This window comes from Choristoneura fumiferana, chromosome 2, assembly GCF_025370935.1.
Source record: "Choristoneura fumiferana chromosome 2, NRCan_CFum_1, whole genome shotgun sequence".
NCBI lineage: Eukaryota > Metazoa > Arthropoda > Insecta > Lepidoptera > Tortricidae > Choristoneura > Choristoneura fumiferana.
Genome location: NC_133473.1, coordinates 6,553,387 through 6,580,597, shown reverse-complemented (window position 1 = coordinate 6,580,597; position 27,211 = coordinate 6,553,387). Strand labels below are relative to the sequence as shown.

The following is a 27,211-nucleotide window of genomic DNA, read 5'->3' as shown; positions in this document are numbered from 1 at the left end:
TCTGGATTATTGCTATGTTATTTATTTGCGAGAATTTTATATATTAGATAATAAGCTATTTATGGAACTTCTTTGTCACATTCACAAGAGGCATGTCTGCCTGTAATGATAATGACAGATGTGTGTGTGTGTGTGTGTGTGTGTGTGTGTGTGTGTGTGTGTGTGTGTGTGTGTAAACAAACAAATAAATAAAATTTAACCTCTTCACCGCCAGAAAACAAACGAAGTGACGTTCTCTTACGCCTCAGAAAAACCAGTGACAAATCAACTTGATTTTTAATTCCATTTCAGAAGGATTAATTTCGAGTTGAATGTTGGTCATGTATAGAAAGATGACCGTGGCGTGTGAGGCATTCCATTGGCTATCACGACTGGACTATAGGACCGACTATAGGTATAGTTAGCCACCAAACTGCCCGCTTGATAACGGGGTATAGTAATGTTTTAATAAATACACTGTGTTTTTCTTGATTTCTGTTAACTTCGGCAGACGGCTCAGTTCGCTGATAGAAACTACCTGGTAGTTAACATTATGGGCAATTTTTTTTATAATGAAATTGTTTTACATTCTTTTAAAGTATGTTATATACTTGTTTGGTTACAAAAAGCTTTGCTAATGCTAATATTTTTTGTAAGGAATCTTTTTAAACATAGTTTAAGAGTTTAAGGCAGGGGGTTGCAACCCTACAAATGTCTGACAATAAAGGAAGTGATTTCTAATATCATTCCGAACAATATTATATATATTCTATCACGTTTGATAGGTACGTGTTATTTACCAGTTATGTTATAGTCGTTCCTTTATTTAACTTTTGACAGATCACGCACGTGAAGTTTTACAATAATTTTCGGTACAATGTACTACAGAGAATACCGTACTTCATGGACGGGTACCGCCCACAGTGATTTACCATTCGTAATGAATGACCATAGACTATAAATAAAAACCGTTTTGAAGTAAATCGATTTTATAAATAAAACATACATTTAAATTATTGTGATTATATTTTATATCAAAATCATTTAAAAATAATAAATACATTAATATGCCTTTAGGGATTAAAAAGTTAAAACAACTAAAATAGGCACTGTAATACTATTTTTAATTATACATACCACGGGCGTCTCGTTGTGAGTGACGACAAACTGGCGTCGCTGCTGTGTCCAGTTTTGCCGCTTCATAATTGACAAAATTACTAAATTACCGTCGGAAGTGATAAACATATTAACTTAACATAAATGGTTTATTTTAATATGATAAGATAAAGTAACTTAAACACCTGCGAATGTTTATAAAACAATGCAAAATGTTGAGCAAAAATAAAATATGAATGTGTTAAATCGATTATAACTTCTTCATGAATAAAATCGATTGTTCAAAGAAATCGAATCAGTAACGCATCAGGGCATCACTATTTTAATTAGTACTCGAGCTGTCAAAAGTTAAATAAACGATTGGAACAATTATAGTACCATTTTTTAAACTTTCATCCTTTATATAATAACGGAGTTCTGGCTGTCGCGGGCTCTTGGTCTAACGGAATACTTTGAACTATTCTATCATTTATTTTTAAAACCTTTAATTTTAAAACTTTTCGCGAAATTAATTAAATCGTCTGGTTGAGTAAACTTAGAATAACCTAGAATTCACAATGTTAATTAATAGCTTGATGAAATCAAACTTGTAAAATCAGGGGTCAAAATGACTTGTTCTTTAACCGAAATCAAATTATGTTCTAATATTTCGTGTTACATGTGTAACTTACATGTTACTTGGAAATTTCATTGCAGTAAACACTTATAAAGATATCTAATAGTGATACCCACTTAAAAATTATTACGTCATCCATTCATTGTTTCATCTTTTTATACTACGATCGAGTAACAGGGGGGCTACTACAAAATTAGAAAATCGAACTGTCCCAATCGCTTTCCTATTAAATAATATAGCCTGCTCGGTCCACGGGGGCTGGATACGGGTTATTAGGGGTTGTGAGGCGGGCTCGCGCAGCAGGAAGCTATTGTGACGTTTTACAGCTTCTAATAGCCAGTAGCGTTCACGCACAATTTCGTATCTTCTCCCATGAGTGTGGTGTTTATTTGTGTCCATTCCGTTTTGGTGGTACCGTGAAGAGCGAGGGCACGTGAGTGTGGAGTGCGCTGGTCCCTCCGTGCAATATGCAGACACGCGGCACCCCGCATTTTACCAGGTAGTCGCTGAACTGTAGGAAAAAATGGTGGTCAATATTACAAGATCTTGCATAACCTCCTAACGCCCCAGAGTCCTTTATAAAGGACTTATTGTAATTTGAATATCAAACTCTATCATAAATGACATAAAGTTTCAGTAATCAGTCAGTAATCAGTCATTTATTTGCTCAAACATGGTACAAAAAAGATGGTTTACATACAATTTATAGTGCGACATGTTTTGTCAAAAAGACATGCAAAATATTTTAAAGTTGTGTGTATCACTTGCATTTATAATAGTAACTACTTATATACGTATATTCTTATCTAAATTATGAGTGTCATTTAAATATTCTTGAATTGAATAGTAAGCTTTTGATATTAAATAATTTCTCAAAGCCTGCTTAAATTCGTTTATGCTTTCCAACTTAATAATAGTTTTTGGTAATTTATTAAATATTCTGTGTGCCATTCCAAATACACGTTTTGACAAAAAAGCGGTTCTTGATGGCTTGCAACTAATTTTCCCATGTTGAAGTAAACTATTAAATTTTGAAAATTTACATTTTATATAAATGGACATCTCATAAACATAAAGGCAAGGTAGAGTTAATATCTTCAATTTTATGAAATGCGGTTTGCAGGACTCAAAGGGTTTAATGCCACATACAGATCTCAAACATTTCTTTTGACTTATGAAGGTTTGATGTTCATAAATCAAAAAATTTACTTGGGAGTTAGGAGGATAATATCGGATTGTTATTTTATTCATTTATTTATTTCACTGTTAAGTCATGTAGATTTCAAAGGCGAGCGTTATGGGCACTTTTGCGCCGGAAATGGCAAGGGGCGAGTTATTTGACTAAATTAGTTTTTGGATTAATCGATATGGATTTTACGGGATGACCGTAAAAGTAACAAGGAGTTGAAATAAAAAATACAAAAAGACTCCAAAAAACAATCTTACATTATTTTTCTAATAATCGCTTACTGTATCTTATTAAAATAAAAAAATACAAGTTATTAAGACTAAACTTTATTTTGTTAACTTGATAGGAAAGCCTTTCAAAAGGATGTTACATTACAGTTGCATAAGTCAGTCCATGAAGCCCTGCAAGGGCACACAATAATACTTAAAACTAAATTATTCAATACATTGTATCGTATTTATATTGAATTAAATTAAAATTATGCATTTATTACTACATTATATTGATTTGGTTATTGATTGGGATGACAAAGAAGAAGCTAAATGAGCGCGTGACTTTTTTCTTTATCTGTCAGATTGTTGACACTACTACTACGGACTATACTTACTACTTTATTTAGAAGCAGGCTGGAATTTTATAAACATGGCCTTCCATAGCTTAAATTTTGCCATATCTACAAATTCGTATGGAATCCTCGGTGCGCGAGCATTTGGCTGGATTTTATTGATTAACTAGCTTTTGTCCGCGGCTCCGCCCGCGTGAAATTCGCTCCTCCCTCGGGAACTGTGCATTTTTCCGGGATAAAAAGTAGCCTATGTCATTTTCTGGCCCATAAACTAACTCTATGCCAAAAACCACGTCGATCAGTCGCTCTGTTTCGACGTGAAAGACGGACAAACATACATACAAACACACACACTTGCACATTTATTATATTAAGGGGCTGTTTCACCATCCATTGATTAGTGTTAAACGGCGGTTAGGTGTGATGCCGTCTCTATTTGTTTTGTTCGAATAGACGGAGACGGCATCACATTTAACCGTCAGTTAACACTAATCAAGGATGGTGAAACAGCCCCTAAGTATGGAAGTATGGATTAAGATTGCTGCGCGTACCGTTTGATGCAACCTTGCCTACCTATGGAGGTATGTGTACCCCTAATTAGGCCAATCTGGTCCACTAGTCAGTTCAGATTGACTGTCAAGATTGATCTACTAGGGTTATCTGTTTCAGTCGATCGCGTATACTGTTCCATGTTGTCATCTCGTTTATATACATACAGTATCTATCATACAGATATAATTTATCTTTACACACTCACCAGTTGAGTGGTCTCATCCTCAGTGGACGCGACTACGACAGTTTTATTCAGTTTCATGGCTTCAGACAGCGTTTTATGGTTGTACGGGCCAAGACTTTGCAGTTCGTGTTGGCCGAGGTGTACGCCGCTGTATGGGATGTTGATGCTGCCTTCTATGCAGCTCTTTTCGTAGCTGAAAAAAGAGGTGCTGTTAGATACGGTGAGGTATGAGATTAATATTTTTAGGGGCTGTTTCACCATCTATTGATTAGCGTTAACTGGCGGTTAGGTGTGATGCCGTCTCTATTTGTTTTGTTCGAATAGACGGAGACGGCATCAAATTTAACCGTCGGTTAACGCTAATCAATGGATGGTGAAACAGCCCCTTATTATTGTAAATAAAAATAAATAAATATCACGGGACAATTCACACCAATTGACCTAGTCCCAAAGTAAGCTTAGCAAAGCTTGTGTTATGGGTACTAAGCAACGGATAAATATAATTATATAGATATATACATACTTAAATACATAGTAAACACCCAAGACCCGAGAACAAACATTCGTATTTTCATACAAATATCTGCCCCGACACGGGAATCGAACCCGGGACCTCAGGCTTCGTAGTCAGGTTCTCTGACCACTAGGCCATCTGGTCGTCAAATTGTATTTATTTAGCGTGCGTTTTACGTTTAAGTTTATATATACATGCTTTTTCTCAACAAAAAACACGATTTATTAAAAACATACTACGAGCGAAGCTCAGTCTCCCACAACGCATAGTTTAAAAACCAATGGAGCTAGGCTTGACACTTAAGTGGGTAGCCCTTGTGTATAGTAGTTGGACTGAAGGTGATTATTTGGAATGCTCCCAAGGACGCGAAGCCTTGGGGTAAAGCTATTTTTTTTATCTAAATGACAAAACGAAATTTTGGAAGTGAAGTTCTCCACTCCATTTATCAAGCCTATTTAGGGTACTTGTAATTGAACACGTTCCTTTTTTAAATTCAGTTACAAATCGCGACGGAGACCTAATGTAAAATAGAGACGGTGATTACAAATGTAGCCAATCTACTTTTTAAGATGCATAAGTTTTATACTCACAGCAAATTAGACCTTATGTCGATGACACAGCACTTATCTTGGCAGATCAAGGAGAAGAAGTCGGACAGACTGATTCGAGGACAGATTTCGACGGCTAAAGTTTCCATTGGTATTTCCACTGAATCCTAGAAAAATAAAAAAAAAGACATGTTACATATGGGGTCATCCCTAAATTACAACACGTCTACGGGGAGGGGGTTAGACGGGACTATTTTGTATGTGTTTTATAAATTAAAACTAGACAATGCCTGTTATCGAATAGAAAAACATTTTTTAAGCTACCTTTACAAATAACAAAGTTATAAAGGGTTGAAATTCAAGATTAGACATAGAAAGACATACTGGCATTTGACGTCACACGCCAGTACCGCCATACTTGCTGCATAGAGAAAAGCGTTTGAGAAAGAGACAGGTATATAGATTTTTCAAAAAATCACTACAAAATCCAATTTTCAACCGATTTAAATTTCTTCTATATTCTATATTTTCATAATAATATTAAGATATGGCAAAATACCGTATTGGTATTCATAGAAGTGGGCCAATCCTCGCCACCCTTGTCAAGCGTGTTGGCGAGATTTAAAGGCTGCCAGGAAGACGCTTCTGCCCATGTTATTAATTAAATTTTAGTAGCTATGAAATAAAACATTTAAATAAATTTATCCATTGTCTTCAATATCCATGGTCCCAGGGTTGCCCAAAAAAATCTTATATACATAGACCCCTATTAAATTCGGCCCTAGCTTTTGTTGTTAAGCAGCAAAACAGAATACGTCTTTTCAAAAACGTTACTCACCATTGGATCCTTTACTTCGGCATCATTCGTAAACCGCCTGTATGTGATACTTCTAGGAGAGCTGCGGCACATCTCAATGGATTCCTAAAAGTAATATTTATTTGTTTTATTATACGACAGCAATATTTAAGCAATGCTTTTGATTTTGTGGGCGTTAACCTTATTTGGATATAGGACGTATATTGACAATACGATTCAAAATCTTAGACATCTAAGTATCAACTAAGGTAGATGTCACAGGAATCAGCCATTCACGAATTTACAGCGAAATCGAATTACCAATATCAAAGTCCTTTGCGCGATTTTAGCGCGCCTAAAACTCGACTTTGAACTTGATGGATCTAATTTTCCCGCGGTAGGCACCATCAGCCAAATAAGTGGTCTATCAATTTTTAAACAAGTTCCTATCAAATGAATATGTCGCTAAAGTCGAACTTTCCAGTTGACAGACACGTCTATTGGCATTATTGTTTTATGACATCCAAACGATTATCAACTTTAGGGTGGTAGACCACATATTTGGCTGATGGTACTAGAATAGATTGCATTAATGCGCAGGTAACATTAGGAGAAATTATTAGGACCTATGCTAGACTCTGGCCAACAAAAGCTGTTCACGCATTTTTTACGAAACTCATCATTTTGATACTTCTGCTTTAAGAAACAAATAAATTACTTTTTCTTTAATTCAACCTACCATCCTCAAAATGGAAAATGTTATAAGATTATGTTAAAATTAAAATGTTAGAAGATGCCAATCTGGTCAAAATGGTCCAAAAATTGATGCGTCTGGCCTAAACATAAATGGGCACTGACAAAGATCATAAAATTTACCAAGGGACTACTAAAGTGCATCATCAACTTTCACACATTAGTATAATAAATGTTGATGCAGCTTGAAGTCTCGAATATAATTTAATATCTGGAAAATTTAAATAAATATCTAAGTATCAACATCGTTTAATCAGTGTACATCAAGTGTTGTCAGCTTAATTTTTTTATTTGCCGCGGTTTGTCTGGGACAGCTTTTGTTGGCCAGAGTCTAGCTGGCGCGGGTGCACGGTGCAAATAAAATCCGTGCATGCAGTTAGCGCTGCTCATACTATTTTCAATAGACGTCCACCCGCTCCGTGCAAACCGCGCCAGCTAGCGTAGACCCTTAGTTGTGTAAAACTATACTAAACCCTTATAAAAGACAATCCGGTGGGAATCGAATGAGGGCAGACAGCCACAGAGCTAGTAGCTTTCGCAATTCAATAATATTTTAGGGAAGTAGGGATTAGAATAATTTTGTGAATATTTTGCAATATCTGAAATTAAATGGCAAATATGCGTCCCGGGGCAATGAATGTCTGTGTTTTGAGACAGTTTTGTCTTTCGGAAACCTTTGTCCTCCCTTTTTTCCGAACAAAACGGGGACTATGCAACACTATGGCATGCTCGATATTTTTATGGTACGGTGTTAATGTGTATTGAATATGATTTTAATCTAAACTTTGTTTTCACACCCGTAATAACAGACTTTGAAAGCCATACTTAAAAACCTCACGCAACAGTGCGCCATCTAGCCCTCATTGTTACGGCGCCACCTGGTACTTGTCCTGTAAGAGATGCCAGAAAATGCCAGTGACTTACCTTCACGCACTCTCCAATGTCTATTTCCGGAAGATCAGAGAAAAGAAGTATGCATTCGTTGAAGCCTGATTCTAACAACGTGTCACGCAGTTGGCGCAGTATCCCCACGCCCATGAAAAGGGGGAGGCAGGGCCCTTCCACTAGGAACGCGTCCCATAAGTGCAGGATTTTGTGGAGGGGGAACACATCTACAACAAAGAAACACCAGTTTTATTGTACTTTATTGTTAAGAGCGGCAGTAAGCTACCATATGAAGTAAGTTCCAATTTAATGACAAATTCAAAACTGTTATGTTTATGGCCATTAACCTCAAGCGTCGGACCTTTGAACAATGCGTCCTACCAGTCATGGTCTACGGAGCCGAGTCATGGACGTTGACAAAGCAGGTGCTACACAAGCTCCAAGTCACCCAAAGAGCCATGGAACGGGCTATGTTAGGTATCTCTCTACGTGATCGAATCAGGAACACAGAGATCCGGAAGAGAACGAAATTGGTCGACATAGCTCGTGTGATCGCGAGCAGAAAATGGAAGTGGCCATATATGCCGTAGACAGGACAACAGCTGGGGTAGTCGAGTGCTTGAGTGGAGGCCAAGAGTAGGGCTTAGAAATGTAGGCAGGCAACCGATGCTTTGGATCGACGACCTTGTTAGAGTGGTCGGAAAGGACTGGATGCGAAAGGCGCAAAACCAGGAAGAATGGCGTGCATTAGAAGAGACCTACACTCAGCATTGGGTGGTGAAAGGTTGAAAAAGAAGAAGAAGAGAGAAGATGTTTATGGCATTTAGGTATTTCGATGTGTCCAAGGTAATTTTACATTAAAACTGTTATACTTAAGTATTTATTATTTTAACTTTTCATGACTGTACTCCTGTTTTGTGTTATCCTGTCAATCGTTCAAAGGTTAACTGGAAGAGATCCCTTTATGGGATAAGTTCGCCTTGTAGATCGGTTTCTCAATGTAAACTGTTACTATACATAATGTGTTATTTACTATGAATACACTACAATATACATATAACAATAATAGGAACAGGAACTTTAGTCTTTGTTATTAATTTATTAGAATCCATAAAATCACATTACATAAATACTTCTGTTTGGGAAATAAGATTTTGTAAAAAAATTGATACAAGTTTTTTTTTGCTGACTATACTTTTGTTCTAGTACTTACGAGAGAACATAGTGAGGAACCATGGTATAGCGAACAGGTTGGGCTCGAAGCTGATATCCCGCAGATGAGTCGTCAGTGTGGGCTCGTGGAATGCCACCATCTGCCAGAACTTCGCCAAGTACTCCTTGATGACCGCACTGTTGTCCTTCAGGAAGAACTTGTGGAGGAAACGCGGCACGAAGGCTGAGAGACAGGCGAAGGCGCGAGCTGTAACAAAAATGTTGAACACCTCCTAATATTTTGAAACATGTTTTTTTCCTTCTAAAGAAGGCAGATAAAATGGAAATGCTTCTAATATTACAAATGGCGTGTGGTGTGTGTAACAATAAATAAATAAATATAATGGGACACTTGACACCAATTGACCTAGTCCCAAACTAAGCAAAGCTTGTACTATGGACACTAGGCAACGGATAAACATACTTATATAAATAAATACATATTAAACATCCAAGACCCGAGAACAAACATTCGTATCATTCATACAAATATCTGCACCGGCCGGGATTCGAACCCGGGACCTCAAGCTTCGTAGTCAGGTTCTCTAACCACTTAGCCATCCGGTCGTCACTCTTACTCGGAGGTTACTCTTTCGTCACGCTATAACGGCTAGCAACTTAAATATGTGAACATCTTTGAAAACGCCAAAAGTAACCTTCATTGCAGAAGTTAAAGTAGAAGAATGGTGCAGTGAGCGAATCGAGTACCTGCCAGTACACGTACTGTGGGGGTTTGTGAGCAGCCAGGCTTTGAGCAGACGCTCGAGTTTTAAGAAGTAACAGCGCTGAATCCTGAGATTTTAGCCACTTAAATAACGCACGTTTTCGAAAGCGCAAAAACTAACCTTCATTGCAGAATACTGTATAGATTCAGGCGTTACTTTGCGGAGGTCCATGTTAAAATAAATGGAATATCTGTCTTGCTCCTCCGCCAAGTAGTGAGGCCAAGTCGTGCGAAACAGCTACGTTTGAGTTGGAAAAAATGTTTTTTCATGCAATTTAACCCGCCCTCCCTCCACATAAAAACATAATTAACCAACGCAAACGTAACTGAACCCACCATCAAGAGAACCACCACCACCACAACCATAAACAAAATCCCGGACACGAGTTTCGCTTCTCTCCGAATCAGCGGTAAAACATTTATTCCAACTCAAACGTAGCTGTTTCGCACGACTTGGCCTCACTACTTGGCGGAGGAGCAAGACAGATATTCCATTTATTTTTTTCATTGCAGAAGTTAAGGTAGAGTGTTGCGGCGTAGTAAGCGAGTCGAGTCCCTGCCAGTACACATACTGTGGGTTTGTGAGCAGCCAGGTTTTGAGCAGACGCTTGAGTTTTAAGAAGTAACAGCGCTGAATCCTGAGATTTTAGCAAGATAAATAACGCACGCATTTGAACGCGCAAAAACTAACCTTCATTGCAGAAGTTAAGGTAGAGGAACGGCGCAGTGAGCGAGTCGAGTCCCTGCCAGTACACGTACTGTGGGTTTGTGAGCAGCCAGGCTTTGAGCAAACGCTTGAGTTTGCGGTGACCGTGCGCGCCACAAAGCAACCAGCAGTACTGGTGGCAGCGTGGGATGTCCACATCTATCTGATAGGGGAAAAACATGTTAGTGGTATTTTACCGGTGGAATTGGAGCTTTTCTTAATATCAGTACCTATCTTAGTACACACACCAACACCTGTCTATGGATATTATACTTTAGTTAATAAAATTCAAAAAGTACAAATCTACAAAAGGTTTGTATCTACCAAGGTACAGTCGAGTTAAATGATTTGTATGCCAGGGTGGTACCTTTTCGCCAATTATGAATTAAATAATACATAAATAAATAATAGTAATAAAATCAAATCGGGGACGTTCTTAAGAAAGGTCGGGTCAGAAGTACTCTAAACCGACGTGCATGCATGAAAAGATTGATTAGGGGTCAATCATAAGTTAATTTTATAAAAAAAAAATTGCCTTGTATTGCTAAGATCAAAGGAATACTAGATAAAGGGAACCAAAAGCTTACTTGTCTATCAGTCGGCGTTGGTGTTTCCTTGTCGATCCTCTCGTACTGGTCCTGTATGTCGCCTACGACGCCGAGCAAAGCTGCCCACACGTCGCCGCGGATCAGGGGGGGGATGTCCACCTCAGCCTCCGCGCGGATATAGGACGCCGTGTAGGGATAGCCCTAGATAAAAGGAAGTTCTACTAGATGAACGCTAGCTAATATTCATTTCCATCCATCCATCAATCCCAGCCTATACATAAACGTCCCACTGCTGGGCACAGGCCTCCTCTCAGAACAAGGGCCATAGTTCCCACGCGGGCCCAGTGCGGATTGGGAACTTCACACGCACCATTGAATTGCTTCGCTGGTTTGTGCAGGTTTTATTTAAAAAACCTGCGTTCTAGTCTCCTTTTTTTCAAATAATATTAATTATGCGGATTAAAATAAAAATACAAAAACGTAGCTTTAAATTTTGGACGGACCCGGGAAAAAGCATTATGAAAGGTTAGTCGCTCTTTACAAGCTTTTATTCAGTTTCACCTGTCCCATTGTCCCTGTCTGTCTGTCTGTAGTCAAATCTTGCAAGTTAAATTTGATTTACTTCCAGTAGTCAGATTGACTTGAAATTTGAAATACTTATGTAAATTGCGTGACAATACAATAATCTAGTAGTGACATCCTGGTAGTCCAGCCAGGATCGTCTCCGCAGGACGGAACTCTTCACCGGTTAATAGCATTGACTTGAAATTTGGTATGCAAATGTAGTTTGGGTGACAGTGCAAGTACAGTCAGCAAAAAAAGCTTGTATTAAAAATGAAATTTTTATGGTTAGGTTATTTATGCTTTATTTCCATACCTACTTCTTCAATACGTTCGCCATCGGTAGTCAGTGTTTGAAAGATACTAGAATGACACTAAGCCGTAGTGACTCATTCGATAAAACACTCTAAAAAAAAATATTGCATTAGCCTTATTGTCGTATAGCGCGGTATTCATTTTATGGTCGTAGCCATTACCACGAGCATATAGCATTATAGCGAGCATGTTAAATAGAAATATACAAAACCTCCTTTTTGTAGGTCAGTTAATAAAATAAACTCACATGCATAAGCCTCTGGAACCACAGCAGCCTATAGAACTGGTATTCCGTATCTTTTTCCCTAATTATCCTGGGTAATGTGACAGCATCAAACTCCTTCCTACGTTCATGCATCAGCGGGTAATAGTCATGTATGGGAATGTGGGCAAGACGGGCCTTTAGAAGGTCTAAGCTGTATTTGGCGATACGACGGTCGAAGAGAGCGCCATCTTTGCCACCTATTGTGGGTCCATCCAGCAGGATTGCTCTGTGGATAATCATAGAATTTACTTACTTAAGAATATTGTTAGAGGACATTCATAAATCATGTTAAAGTACAGAATGGAAAAGGCTTTTTAAAAACTGTACATATCCATATGTCATGTGGAGGTAAAAACCATTCTTACACAAGGCTTGGAGGAGTGCTTTTCCAAAAGGCAGGAACTTTTTAGTACAGCATCGTTGACAAAGGGCATTTGGTATGGTACCATGCAGAATAAGGTATTTAAAGTTCTCTGGTTTGATTTTGCCGGCCTTTCCAGGGGCCTTCTTGTATCAGCACTATGTGTTAGATCTGGTCACATTCCACTTAATTGTTTTTTGCATTTGATGAGAGTTGTGCAATCACCTTTGTGTATGGGATGTAATAAGACTGAAGACCTTATTCACTTTCTTGTGGAATGTGATCAGAATAAGGAGATCAGAGTCAGGTATTTGGATGGTATGGGCTTGTTCAATGGAGGTGTAAATGTAATTCTCAGTCGACCGCTTTCAGAGGCAGCGACGCGAATTTACAGATTCATTGAACGGGCCTTTGCATCCAGAGATGTGGTTTCAGTGCAAGGGAGGAGTAATATATGTCTGTAGTGTGGTGTATATATCTAAGGCTCCCCATGAGGCAGACATAGTCACATTTAGTGTGCTAAAGCCTCGTTAAATTATCAGGAAAAAAATACATAAGACTTTATAAATATCCGATTTCAGAACTTACGAGTTATAGTAAAGCATGAGATGATAAGAAACTGGGTTTGATTCTCAAATCCAGCTTTATTTTTAATTGTATCTCTGATAATATTAAACAAATAAAATATTTATTTTTAACCTTCACCCATGCATTCATTAGTAAAATTGATATAGCTCATAAAGTACATTAAGAAACATTTAAATAACTATAATTTTCGATATCCGCAAATCCAGGATAAAATCCATCCTATGTCCTTTCCAGGGTCTTAACTTAAAACTAACAGCACACCAAATTTTATTTAAATTGGTTCAGCGATTTAAGCATGAAGAAGTAACAGACAGACAGAGTTACTTTTGCATTTATAATATTAGTAAAGATACATACACAGGCATTGACAGTATTGGTGGACTGTTTTTGATCAAGCCATTCTTTTTCAGCTCAGACTGTATATCCCCACCAGCCAACTGCCACCAATGGTACAGATACTGGAGTTTGCAGCCCATTAGGCCACGTGGAGGCTTACACTCCTCTGGGAGCTTGATATCCATTTCAGATAACTCCTCAACTAACTCAGCAAATGTTGCTCGTTCACTGGGATACATTTTCAAGCATTTCTCTATGATGTTTCTGAGATCTTCTGGTACTTGCTGCGAACAAAAATATGTGCTTGGTAACTTGTATGGTCAAATCCATGAAGTACCTAACTAATTATGATGAACAATAATATGAAACTGCTTTTTTCCCTTAGCAAGTATTACAGTTAATCTGAAAATACTTGTATATGTGAAATTTATTTATATTGTAGTGTTGTATTCCCAACTCTACAACCAAGTTGGATCGTTTTGACAGTTTATTTAACAAAATTATTACTTTAGGGTAGTTTCAACCGCACCTGTCACAAAATTATTAAATAATTGAGGTAGGTGTTGATTTTCATTGGTTTAGAGGAGTTTTAAGAGGCTGAAAAGGCTTGATTCCATGGTCAGTAGTTTTGTTGGAGTAATTAAAAAAAATATTTCTTCACTTTCCTTTCATCTCACCATCCATCAAGATGGCTTGAATTTGAATTTTTATTAATCTGGTGAAATCCAGGCGTGTTTTGGTTAGAAATGGCCTAGAGCCCTATATTTTATTTCACCATAGTGTGAACTATTTCAAGATGATTTAATTTCGGAAAAAACGGTGAGTTTTTACCATTTATTTGATTTTTCAACCTTTTGGTATTTCGTTTTTCTTTCAAGTTTTAACTTGTGGCTTTATTGTTCTAGCCGCGAGGCGTTTTTTTTATTATATATATAAACAAATACCCATTCCTTCTTTTGGGATCTATTTTTGCGCATCGGCATCGCATTTCGGCATGCTGGATGAAGATTTATAAATTGAAAAGCACGAGGTGTCGGCCGCCATGAGGACCCCGCCCGTGACGCTTCGAATTTTTGTATTTGTTTTTGACTTTATTTTGCGTCCATAAACGGTCAGTGAAAACTTTATTTTAACGCAAGATGCACCAACGTCAGATAATTGAAGAACTATAAAATTTTGAATTTGGAAGTGTAATTCCACATGCCCTTCTGGCTTGCTACTTTGATACTTTTTTTGAAATTAGAAGGCAAATGCTTAATGCCGTATTATTTTGGTTGTAATTTAATTTTAAGAGTTAAAATTGTTTAATTAGCTCATAGCTATTATTTAAGTTATTTTTTTGGCTAAAGAGTCCATTAACCAAGTACGACGAAATCAGACGAGAACTGGGAGCCTCTATCAGGTGAGACCGAGTTTTTATTGCAACGTCTGAGTCCCCGGCTTGGGTTAAAAAAGTCCAAATTTCCTCTATCTGCTGAGTTTTGGCTGTTTTATTTTCTTTAAAAATAGCCTGGCGTCCGAACTTTTATTATTGTGTATTAAATACAATACTGCATAAATTATTTTTTCTTTTTTTAAAAAAAACATGACATTTGTCGCCAGAACAGGGACTGAAGTACTTGTTTTTCGGACTTATTTACATTTATTTGTGAATTTGAGGTTGTTGCATCTCCTTATTATTGTTTTGATATTTATTTTGAATTTTGTTTTGAATGTTTTCAGCAAAATATTCTCGGATTTGATATTTTTAATAAGTTATTTTTGGTTGAGAAATAAGTTTTATGCATTGGTACTTGTGCTTTTGTTAAACAAAACAACTAAATATTTTTGCTATTAGATATTTACAAAATTAATTATCCATTATTTTGAACAGATTTGGTACTTTGGCATATTTGAAGATTGTTTGGCTCGGTCAAGATTGAATTTAAATTTTTAATAACTGAAAGTTTTGTTAATGACTGACTTTTTATAACCTTTATTAATTTCATTTTAAAATGGAGAAAGAATTACTGGATCTATCGGAGCCAAGGCTAGCTCATAGTCTGTTAGACCAACCTTTAGTGATTTCAGTAGCGACTTGTACTGATGACTTGAATGATCATCCTCAAAACATTGAATTGTCAGGACGTTTCTTAGACGATCTTAATAATTTAACTGAAATGAACGCTACTAACAATTTAAAACCAATTCAGACTGTAAAGGGTAACTTTTATAAAAAACCCGATCTTTCCAAATTTAGGTATAAATTCAACGGCAAGACTTGTGTTCGTGAATTTTTAACTAATTTTGATGAGTATTGCGTAGCTCTTGAGTGGAATGAGTCTGCCGATATTGCGTTTAATAAATTAAAACAAATGTTAGTTTCTTCCCCCGTTTTAGCTTGCCCTAATTTCGAAAAACCTTTTTTTCTGCATTGTGATGCTAGTTCCGTTGGTATAGGTAGCGTTTTATGTCAAGAAGACGAACAACATGAACAACATCCAATAGCTTATTATTCTCGTGCTTTATCAAGATGTGAACAAAATTATAGTACAACTGAAAGAGAACTTTTATCTATTTTAGATTCAATAGAGCATTTTAGACCGTACATTGAAGGTATGAATTTCACTATAGTTACTGATCATGCTAGTCTCCAGTGGTTACTTAGGTTAACTAACCCGTCAGGTAGACTCGCGCGTTGGGCCGCTAGAATAGCGCAATTTTCATTTGATGTTGAACATAAAAAAGGTAGTTTACATACGGTTCCTGATACTTTGTCTAGACTTGAAATAAATGCAATAGATATTACTCCTATAGAATATCCTGATGATGATATTATTGACCCTTGGTATAAAAATATATTTGTTAATTGTCAAAAATTTCCTTTACGTCACAAAAGTTTCAAGGTAGAAAATAAAACTTTATATAAATATTGTAAAGCTAAATTTGATCCTAATTCTCGTTTAAATTGGAAAATAGTTATCCCTAAGGAACATGTTATAGAGACTCTTAGAAATAATCACGATGACTTAAATTCAGGACATTTAGGTATTCATAAAACTTTGAAAAAACTGAAGGTACACTATTATTGGTCTGGTATGTTTAAAGATGTTCGAAATTACATAAATTCTTGTGAGACTTGTAAAGCTTATAAACATTCAAACTCTCCTCCATTTGGTTTAATGGTTAATCCTAAAAAGGTGGATCAGCCTATGGTTATGTTGTCTTTAGATTTAATTGGAATTTTACCGAGAACATATTCAGGTCATAGATTCATTTTATCAGTGGTCGATGTTTTCACTAAGTATGTCTGGATGTTTCCTTTAGTTAATGCTACTACGAAATCAATTTGTAAATTTCTTGAGAAAGAGATATTCTTAAAATTTGGCTCTCCTAAAATTTTGATATGTGATAACGGTTCCCAGCTAACTTCAAAAGATTTTGTTGACTTTCTTAAAAAATATAATATTACTAAAATATTTTATAATAGTCTCTACACCCTCAAAATAATGTTATAGAGAGATTTAATAAGACTCTAGAATCCTGTATCTCTTGTTTTGTAAAAGACGATCATAGAACTTGGTCAAAATTTTTACCCCATGTTCAATTAGCTTTAAATTGTAGCGAAAACTTAGCTACGGAGTTACTCCTAATTTTCTGATGTTTGGTAGAGAAGTCATTGTCGATGCTGCTCTACATAGAGTAAGCAGTTCTATTAATAATTTAGATGAAATTCAAATTGGCAACCGTCAATCTTACGCCGAATCTTTAAATAATCTTAGTACTATTTTGAAAAGGTTACTAGTAGTTTGTTAAAAGCTTATAAAAAGAATGCTGCCATTTATAATAAGGGTAGAAAGTTTGTTTCATATAATGTAGGTGACATAGTTTGGAGACGTAATTTTGTTCAATCCAATGCATATAACTATTTTTCTGCTAAACTTGCTCCAAAGTTCGTTAAATCCGAAATAACTGAAAAAGTTTCTAATAACGTTTATGTTTTAAAAGATTTAAGTAAGGGTTCAACTGGTCGTTACCATGTTAAGGACATCATTAAAATTTAACTTTGTTCTTTAAGCTTCTATAGCTTTTAGTTTTTGTGTATTGTATTTACATACACTTTGATATTTTTTGTTTGCTAAACAGACATGGCAAAAAATTGTTGATGAAAGGGAAAGTCATTTTTTATGAGTTGGAATGTCTTAGTTTGAAGTCGATACTCTTTTTTGACTTATTATTCTTTCGCTCTTTGCGTAGTTTATTTTGATTTTTATAAAAAAATAGAAAGCTCGACTTTGTTGTTGGCTGCCTTTTGTTTGGATACTATGTTAATTTTTGAAAATTATCCAATTTTGTCTCTTGTTTTGTAACTGGATTTAGTTTATGGGATTTTGTATGGTAGAGTGTTAGGAATGTATGAATAAAGGTCCCTTGAAAGGATGTATGTTAGGTAAAACTAATTTCCAATTTCTGAAGAAGATTTCAAAATATTTAATGTTGGCTCTTTCGTCTTTCATTTGATACATGAATAGTAGTTGTTTAGAAAGAACACTTTTTCTTCTAACTCATAAAATCTTAAACTAATTTGTATATTTTGTAGATTTGTGTATTTTTCTTCAAGTTTTGAGTAGTAGATACTTTGCTCTACTATAAAAACTTTGAACTTAGATATTTTTGGTTCAATTTTCTTCACACATATTTTGGTTTTAAAATTTAAATTTAACATTTTGGTTAAAATAATTTTAGAATTTGCATGCTGTAGTTATTAAGTATCCTATTGGGAGTTCATGGATTAGACTAGCACGCGTGCACATTCCTTGTTGTGACTTTGGATTTGACTATAGGATTTTGTTTCCTCTTTCTTAGATTTTGCTATCCACTTCTGTGCCCGGAAAGTCAGTGGAGTTGTGCCGACCACAGTTAAGTGTGATAATTTTTCCCTTGACACGTCTCCATATTGTAGAGCGTGCAAGTCTTTTTGGATACTCATGCCTGGGAGTCTGGTGGTGTTGCGCCAGTCATGATGTTTTTCCTTTTAGAAACCTTCTGTGTCCGGAAAGTCAGTGGAGTCGTGCCGACCACAGTATGGTATTTTTTCCTGGTTTCGTCTCTATTGTAGAGCGCCAAGATTTTGTTACTCATGCCTGGAAGTCTGGTGGTGTTGTGCCAGTCATGATGTTTTTTCCTTTTTAGAACACGTCTGTGTCCGGAAAGTCAGTGGGGTTGTGCCGACCACAGTACGGTGTATTTTTCTGTAGTTACGACTCTATCATAGAGCGTTCAAGCTTATTTTTGTACCCATGTTTGTAAGGATAGTGTTGAGGTAAGCATGGAGTTATCGTTCTTCGTAGCGTTTTAGTCAGTGGCTGATTTGCCTACTGAATTTCAGTCTACTTATTTAAACTTTTGTTAGAAATATTACTTGTCTATTTTGAGTCAGCGGCGAAGGTGCCTAGCTGATCTCTTGGTCTTTTTTGACGGGTTATGCAAGTAAGATTTTGAGTTTCAATTAGCTATTGGGATTTACTTTTGAGAAAATATTTGACTAAGCTTGAGTCAGCGGCGTAGGTGCCTAGCTGATCTCTTGTACTTTGAGACATGCTTGTCAAGTAAGTTTTTGTTTAGATTTTCGGACGTTTATCTTAACAATTAAATAATTTTCGAATAGTTTAGAGTCAGCGGCGAATGTGCCTAGCTGAACTTTGGTCCTTGGTGACAGGCTATTTCAGAGAGTTTTGTTTAAGTTTTTTGATAATTTTACTTGTTTAGCTTCGAGTCAGTGGCGAAGGGCCTAACTGATCTTGTTATCCTTAGCGTGGGGTAAGCAAGTAACATTATGTAGAGTTTCTATGAAAGTAGAGTTTAAGTAATTAGCAGTAATTGTTAGACTTAATGTTTTGAATAATTGTTTATTCTTCTCTTATTTAATTGTCACGCGAATTCAGGTGATGCCGAGGTAGAGCAGTGACTTGGTATCTTCGACCGGGATTCCTTTCTTATTTTGAGATAGTTAAGTTAAAACTTTTGAGCTTATGGTTGTTGTGATATTGGACATAGAGTTCAATCTTTAATTAATAGCTTTCACTTTTGGAAGATTGGATGATAGAGTTTGAAGTTTGCAATCGTTGCATGCTTTGAATTTAGGTTTGGAGCTTTTGATTTTGTTTCAGAAACATCTGCTTTAGGTTTTCCCAGCCTTATTAATTTTCTTATCAATGTAGAGTCTTAAATAAACTTTGTTTTCTTTGAAACCTTTGATAGAGCTTTAGTGCTTTATTTTTTTTCGGGAAAGGGTGAATTGTAGTGTTGTATTCCAACTCTACAACCAAGTTGATCGTTTTGACAGTTTATTAACAAAATTATTACTTTAGGGTAGTTTCAACGCACCTGTCACAAATTATTAAATAATTGAGGTAGGTGTTGATTTTCATTGGTTTAGAGAGTTTAAGAGGCTGAAAAGGCTTGATTCCATGGTCAGTAGTTTTGTTGGAGTAATAAAAAAAATATTTCTTCACTTTCCTTTCATCTCACCATCCATCAAGATGGCTTGAATTGAATTTTTATTAATCTGTGAAATCCAGGCGTGTTTTGGTTAGAAATGGCCTAGAGCCTATATTTTATTTCACCATAGTGTGAACTATTTCAAGATGATTTAATTTCGGAAAAAACGGTGAGTTTACCATTTATTTGATTTTTCAACCTTTTGATATTTCGTTTTCCTTTCAAGTTTTAACTTGTGCTTTATTGTTCTAGCCGCGAGGCGTTTTTTTATTATATATATCGTCCCCTTACAACCAGAATCGCTTAAAGTCACTTTTGGGCAAAACTAAGTTAATATATCGTTAGAATGTACTTTCCAAGATCTACATGCTGTTGAACCGTTTTACTGTACGATACTCCAATACCGAGTTAAGTTTTTCTTAAGCTCACTTAAAGCCGATTTTTAAGAAAATCAACAACAAAAACAACTACGCGTCGGTTAAACAGCATTTTTTTATATTTTACAACAGCAAAAATATTTAATGTCAAACAAGCTATTTTGGAATGTTAAGATTTCAATAAAAATGCAATTTGAGTACTGCCTAAAAGTGCTAAAATAAAATGTTAGTAGGTTTTGCCCGTTCAGCATTACTTTATATTTCAATTATTGTAAACAGCGAAAACAAACTAATATAATATAGGCGATATTGCTTGTAAAAATGTTTGCTTCGACCATAAGAAGCGCTACAGCCAAATCGCTTAAGTATCGCTTAGACGTTTCGCGCTGTATTGTAAAGTAGTGTGCACTTTGTCTAGGCTAGCTTAGTCGGTTTCGGACACGCTTGAAAGCACGATTAATAAGAATAGAATAAGTAATTTGTTAAAAACTTATTTAGGTAATTATAGATCTGTTCACTAACGAAAGTCCGCCCTCCACATTCTATTAAGAATTGTAATTGTAACGTATCCGTACGACAAGTCTATGTGTGCGTAGCTCGAACTTGTCCTTATGGCTTCAGTCGCAAGCGTACCGTCAGTCACGCACACTAAGACTAAGACACGTGTAAGTACTTACGAGGTTTACTCGTGTACATTAATAATTAGCTGTGGAGGGGCGCGCCTTCGTGAGTGAACAGATCTATGTATACAGCGATTCCGTAATTTAACAGTGTTTTCTTTCAGGTGACGATAAGGAGCATGGATATTCAGGTTTCCATGAACTAAATAGAAAACATTATAACAGATCCAGCAGACCGTCAGAATGAACGGTGATTGTCATTAGATAACCTACTTATTTACTACTTCGTATCATAGGTACGTCGTATCAATGAAAAAGCTTATCACGGCATAAAAACATTTACGTAGTCACACATTTTCATTGTTCTTGCTTAGGTAATATTAATTATCCATGGCTGGTTTGAGTAGCCACAGCTGAGACAAGCAGTGATGAAGAAGAAGACTGATGATTATTACCATTAAGGTTATTTTTCATCACTGCTTGTCTCAGCTGTGACTACGTCCGGCACACGCTCAATAACGTCTTCATCACAGGCCAGTGCAACCAGCCATGGTGAATCTCCGGTATAACATTTTTTTTTAAAAGTAATTAAATCTTCATTTTTTAGCTGCGCTTATTGGCAGTGGATTAGTGTATAGCTTTTTAATGCAGATAGTTTAAATTCTCTACTGAAAGAGGTTCAACAGAGTTTGGATTCAATTTTCTGTTGCCTTGTCTTGTTCGACGGTTGGTTTGCAAAGTTACAGGGTCTGGTATCAAAACTCAAAAGTCAGACGACATGTCGTAATTGATAAAAAATATTACCTATACAAGAACAATGAAAATGTGTGACAACGTAAATGTTTTATGCCGTGATAAGCTATTCATTGATACGACGTACCTACGATACGAAGTAGTAAATAGTAGGTATCTAAATGACACTCGCGGTTTATTTCGACGGTCTGCTGGATCTGGTATACCTATGTTTTTCTATTTAGTTCATCGAAACCTGAATATCCATGCTCGTTATCGTTTTGATGAAGAAGATGACTGATGGTTTTATTACCATTACGGTTCTTTTTCCATGACTGTTTCAGTGGTTACTTTGAGCCTTGAGACGCTAAGTGCCTTTTTATTAAAATGTTTGAATAAAAATATGTTTTTTGTTGTATGCATGTAATCAAAAGTTCTATAATTAAATGTATTAAGCAGCACATATGACATTAAAGGAATAACGTAATATATCTCACAATATACTAGAAATATATTACTATATTTAAGACTAGCTCGCTAGTTTTCATTTATTTATATTTTGGGCTATTGGTACCTATTTGTTGAAATAGATTGATGGAACTCTTTTCGAAAAATACAAGTTATATGTCTTTGAATGATAAAAACAAACAGAATAATGCTACATTGCATATAAGCTAGAAAAAAGAAAAAAAGCCTAGAGTCAAAATATCTTAGAAATATTTTTGCACTATTAAGCGCGCTTAAGAGGTAAATTCCGATTTGTGTACAGCCAATACCTCTTATTTGCGCTGAGACTTAACTAAAAACTTAAATTGTATAAAACATGTAAGCATTTTAACACTGTATTCGGCGAAAAATGTTTCAATTTTGGACTTAAAATGATAGTTATCCAATATATCTGCGTAAACTTTCTAGTTTGAAAGATAATAAAAAAACGTGTCTACAGGCAAAATCGCTTATCTGCATTACCTTTTGAAGAAAAGCCCTATTTTAAGCTACTCAGCGCGAGTATAGAGTAAATAACATAGCGCTATCCTATTAAGGGATAAATTATCTAAATATAACACAGAGATGCTTTTAGTATAAACTAGTTTTTATAGTTTTTAGAGCATGCAAACCTTTAAATGCGTTTTTTCTCGAAACTACATTTCATGCAGATAAGCGATTCTGGTTGTAAGGGGACGATATATAAACAAATACCCATTCCTTCTTTTGGATCTATTTTTGCGCATCGGCATCGCATTTCGGCATGCTGGATGAAGATTTATAAATTGAAAAGCACGAGGTGTCGGCCGCCATGAGGACCCCGCCCGTGACGCTTCGAATTTTTGTATTTGTTTTTGACTTTATTTTGCGTCCATAAACGGTCAGTGAAAACTTTATTTTAACGCAAGATGCACCAACGTCAGATAATTGAAGAACTATAAAATTTTGAATTTGGAAGTGTAATTCCACATGCCCTTCTGGCTTGCTACTTTAATACTTTTTTTGAAATTAGAAGGCAAATGCTTAATGCCGTATTATTTTGGTTGTAATTTAATTTTAAGAGTTAAAATGTGTAATTAGCTCATAGCTATTATTAAGTTATTTTTTTGGCTAAAGAGTCTATTAACCAAGTACGACGAAATCAGACGAGAACTGGGAGCCTCTATCAGGTGAGACCGAGTTTTTATTGCAACGTCTTGAGTCCCCGGCTTGGGTTAAAAAAGTCCAAATTTCCTCTATCTGCTGAGTTTTGGCTGTTTTATTTTCTTTGAAAATAGCCTGGCGTCCGAACTTTATTATTGTGTATTAAATACAATACCGCATAAATTTTTTTTTCTTTTTTTTTTAAAAAAAAACATGACAATATACATCTGTTAAGGTGACCCAGGGCTATTGTAGCTGGGGGGATATTGTATTTGAGCCGTCTGATGGCGTCCTTACGACGCCATATTCTTTTTCGGCCATTATACATAATTTTACATTGTATTCGCCAGAAGACTGTCTTCCGATTTTATTCAGAAAAAAAGCCAAGCCAAGCCAAGATTCAAAATCATTTAATATTTACAAAATGAAATTCAACAACTCGGCTAGACAATTGTAGCTCTTACGACATAAGATTTAAGAGCGATAGATACAATAGCCACTGGGGTGGGGCTATTATAGCTTTCGTCACTTTTTTCAATTTTCAACTATTTTACCGCTAACCTAAAGGTATTTTGCTAGTTTCTATTATTAATCTGAAAAGTCAGATAAATGTGCGAGAAATTTGTTTGGAAAATATTACTGTAAGATACAAAATGATAAAATTATAACAATTCTACAATACATCTTATTTTTTTGTTTAGTTACAATAGCCCCGAGTCGCCTTATATTTGTAATGTTTGAGGCCGTACTAGGCGTAGGCGACGTGGGCCACTGCCTACGGCCTCACAGTCTAAGGGTCTAATTTCTCATTTTTGTACTCATTTTAAAATCTAGAAATCCGTCATCTGATGTGTGGTGTGCTATCATAGGACTTCGCAAAATTTATCTTGCGCACACTGTGAGTGTTGTTTAAGTAATGAGCCGACTCGGCTAAGCTGAGCGAGGGTGTAAACTAGCATCCAATGAAAGTAGCCAATACCAATACAACTGAAAGAAACCAGATTTGTTATAAAATGAGTATTTCATTGTACCTTATAATTGTCATACAAATCATTTTCCCTAGCTATCCTCTCTGCAGGACTCGCAGCATGAGTCAGTGTGAGTATTCGCCGCATGATAGGCCCAGGCTTCAGGTTGGTCCACAACTTGCCTATACACAGCTCAAGGAGTATGATGCCAAATGACCACACATCTGCTGAGGGGCCCCCACCATTCAGTATAGTTTCCGGGCTTAAGTATCTTGGGAGCCTACAATAAAAAAAATAAAAATATGAATATTGTTTTCAAAATTCAAAGCAATATCCACTCATTTTTAAAAATTATCCAACCCTCAACAATTCCATATTCAATTTTCGATCTAGTTTCAGTAGCAACAGTTAAGTTAAAGAATAACTGAAAGTGCTTTAGATCCTTTTTGTGTAACTATGTCCAGTAATAACATATTGGATGTAACAACCAAGAAAAAAACTCCCAACTGGATCTTTTGCACCAAAATACCATTGGTTATAACAACCAAACCATGTTTTACTACCAAATATTGCAGTCCCTTCAATATTGTTAAATGGTTTTGACTGTATTTCTGGCAACACTGGTTTCGATAGAAACCAGGACTTATAACATTTTCTCTTGTTTATTTCCATTTGGTGGTTGAACTCAAGATATGCGGTAGCATGTCAAGCCAAGTTCAAGCTAACAGAACTGGCAAGCAGCACCATGTGTAATTTTACCCAAACCATTTAGAGCCATTTATATTACTAGTGCATTGAACTGAGTCATATATAACATACCCAAGTGGAAAAAGCACTTCTTCACCACCTCCGGTCATGTAGTACATTCCATAGTTAAACAGTTTGACTCTTCCTTTATTGTCCAAGAATATGTTATCATCTGATAGGTTTCTGTGTGCTATCTCCTTGTTATGCAAGTAAGACAATGCCTTTGCAACTTGAAATGCAATGCTTTTTACTTCTCCAAAGGAAAACTTTGATTTGCATTCATTAAGTGATTTTCCAATTACTTCAGCCACTACAATAATTCTTTCTGAAAATTTAAAATAATATTATTAACAGCCCAAAAGAAAAAAATGCTCTAATTGTACGATTTTCTGCTTAGAGTTTGTTTATATTGAATCCAAATTAAAAATGCTGTAAGTAGTAAACTTACCATGTTTTCCTCGTATCACGTCAAGATACGTGCACAAATTCGGGTGCTCGATAGTGAGGAGTCGCTGCGCCCAACCCAGTATAGTTATGGAGCTGGGAGTGAGCGGCAGTCCGTTACTGCCACAAGTTTCACCGGGATGGTTCTTGGCGAAGAATGTACAGGCGGCGAACTTAACATCCTCTTCGTCCATAGTGAAAATCACTTTTGTCCCAGTCTTCACGACTGTTTCTTCACAAAATATAATTCGTTTTTCCGATATTACTAAACTGATTAAATCCTAATAAGTTCAGGAAAAGCAGGTACGCCCCGCATAAACGTAAACAAATAAAAATATTCTGACAGTGACAGTGACATTGACATCAAGTCACTTTTTTTCTGGTCTCAATGGGAAAGGCAACGAGATAAGCTCATACAGTAGCAAGTTTGCTGTAGTATGATACGAAGAGCACCATCTCTAAAGGCGCGGCCACATGCAGTCGCTCGACGCTCGTTACCAGCTGAAAATGTTGAGCTTTATCGCTGGAAAAAAAAACCTCTTCATTTTTTCATTTACTCCAATTTCTTTTATATGTACCACTGCCACGACTGCCACCAATAGTTCAGAAATCAGCTTCCAAGACCAGGGCTTTAAATACCGTTAAAAAGTGGTAACGTTACCAACTGTCAAACCGATTTAACGGTAAATGATAATTAACGTTAAACGATTTACCGTTACTTATACAACTTTTTACCGTAAAAAAATGGAACGTTATCAGCTATTCATTAAATTAACGTTAATTCAAAAGTATCGTTAAATCATTTTAACGGTATTTATATTACTATTTACCGTAAGCTCGGGTAACGTTAAATGGTAGATTATCCTCATTTATCGAGCGAATATGCACGCGCTAAATTGGTAACACTAGGTAGCATAGCAAAATTACCGATAGTGTTACTTCGGTATCGTTATAATAATGTGAATTGGGTAACGTTAACAAGCCCTACAATGTAAAGTAAATTTACCGGTAAAAATAACGGTAATTAATTAACGTTAAATAATGTTAAGTTATCAATTAACGTTAAAATTTAATACCGGTACTAGGTATTTTTATGATTTTTACCGTTATTTAACGTTACTTATAGTGTGAATTTGGTAACGTTAACAAGCCCTGTCCAAGACTAATATGATTCCTGCAAGCAGCCAGCCAACAGCTGTTCGACGCGGCGACTTGACTTGTTTTTTTTTGAGTCACGGGAAATTAAAAATAGGGTCACGTTCATCGCTGGAAACGAGCGTCGAGCGACTAGCATATCACCGCACCTTAAAATCAGAGTATCAATAAGTTTGCAGGTAGACTGGCCAGCGAAAGCTGTCCACGAGAAACCACGGCAAATTTTAAAAAAATGAGGCTGACAACGCTTGCTGTAAAAACGATTAACTACAAATCAAAAGCATTTTTTTAGATCTTATTCTTAACTATGTCACTTTAAAAAGTGGCAACACTGTAGTGCCCTTCCTTCTTCTTCTTCTTCTCTTTTAAAATATGGCTTTTCTGTCCTAATTAATAGGACAATTTCGCCAGTGTCAAGTTAAACTCTCTTTGAGAGGCACGTTGTACGGTGATTTGTAGTTTTTGCAACTTGATAGTAAAATTCCAGAAACCACGTGGAGACCACTTGCGCATTAAAAAAATGTTAGACACGAGAGCAATAGGATTTCGGCATCACTGTTCACTGTTTAAGGTTAATCGCCGCATAAAACACTATCAAAATTATACTTCAACTAGCCAAAGAAACAGAAATAGCAAAATTAGATATTGTCTACATCCGCCATCTTCGAATGCTACAAGTCGAATCCAGTGTCCTTCCTTATTGGTTTGACAGGGATGACACTACAGTGTGGCCACTTTTTAATTTC

The 27,211-nt window shown here is 36.2% G+C and overlaps 1 protein-coding gene across 1 annotated transcript; it reads right to left on the bottom strand.

Annotated features, from left to right (window-relative positions):
* Nucleotides 1–790: 790 nt before the first annotated feature.
* Nucleotides 791–25,639, bottom strand: LOC141441696 (TBC domain-containing protein kinase-like protein). Its single transcript, XM_074106507.1, has 13 exons — nt 25,315–25,639; nt 24,939–25,191; nt 24,183–24,399; nt 13,335–13,597; nt 12,011–12,254; nt 10,927–11,088; nt 10,325–10,502; nt 8,911–9,117; nt 7,737–7,924; nt 6,102–6,185; nt 5,306–5,430; nt 4,223–4,394; nt 791–2,222 (listed from the first exon to the last, which is right to left on the bottom strand). Exons 1-13 carry the CDS (start codon nt 25,502–25,504, stop codon nt 2,097–2,099), a joined length of 2,409 nt encoding a protein of 802 aa, XP_073962608.1. The 5' UTR covers nt 25,505–25,639; the 3' UTR covers nt 791–2,096.
* Nucleotides 25,640–27,211: the final 1,572 nt, after the last annotated feature.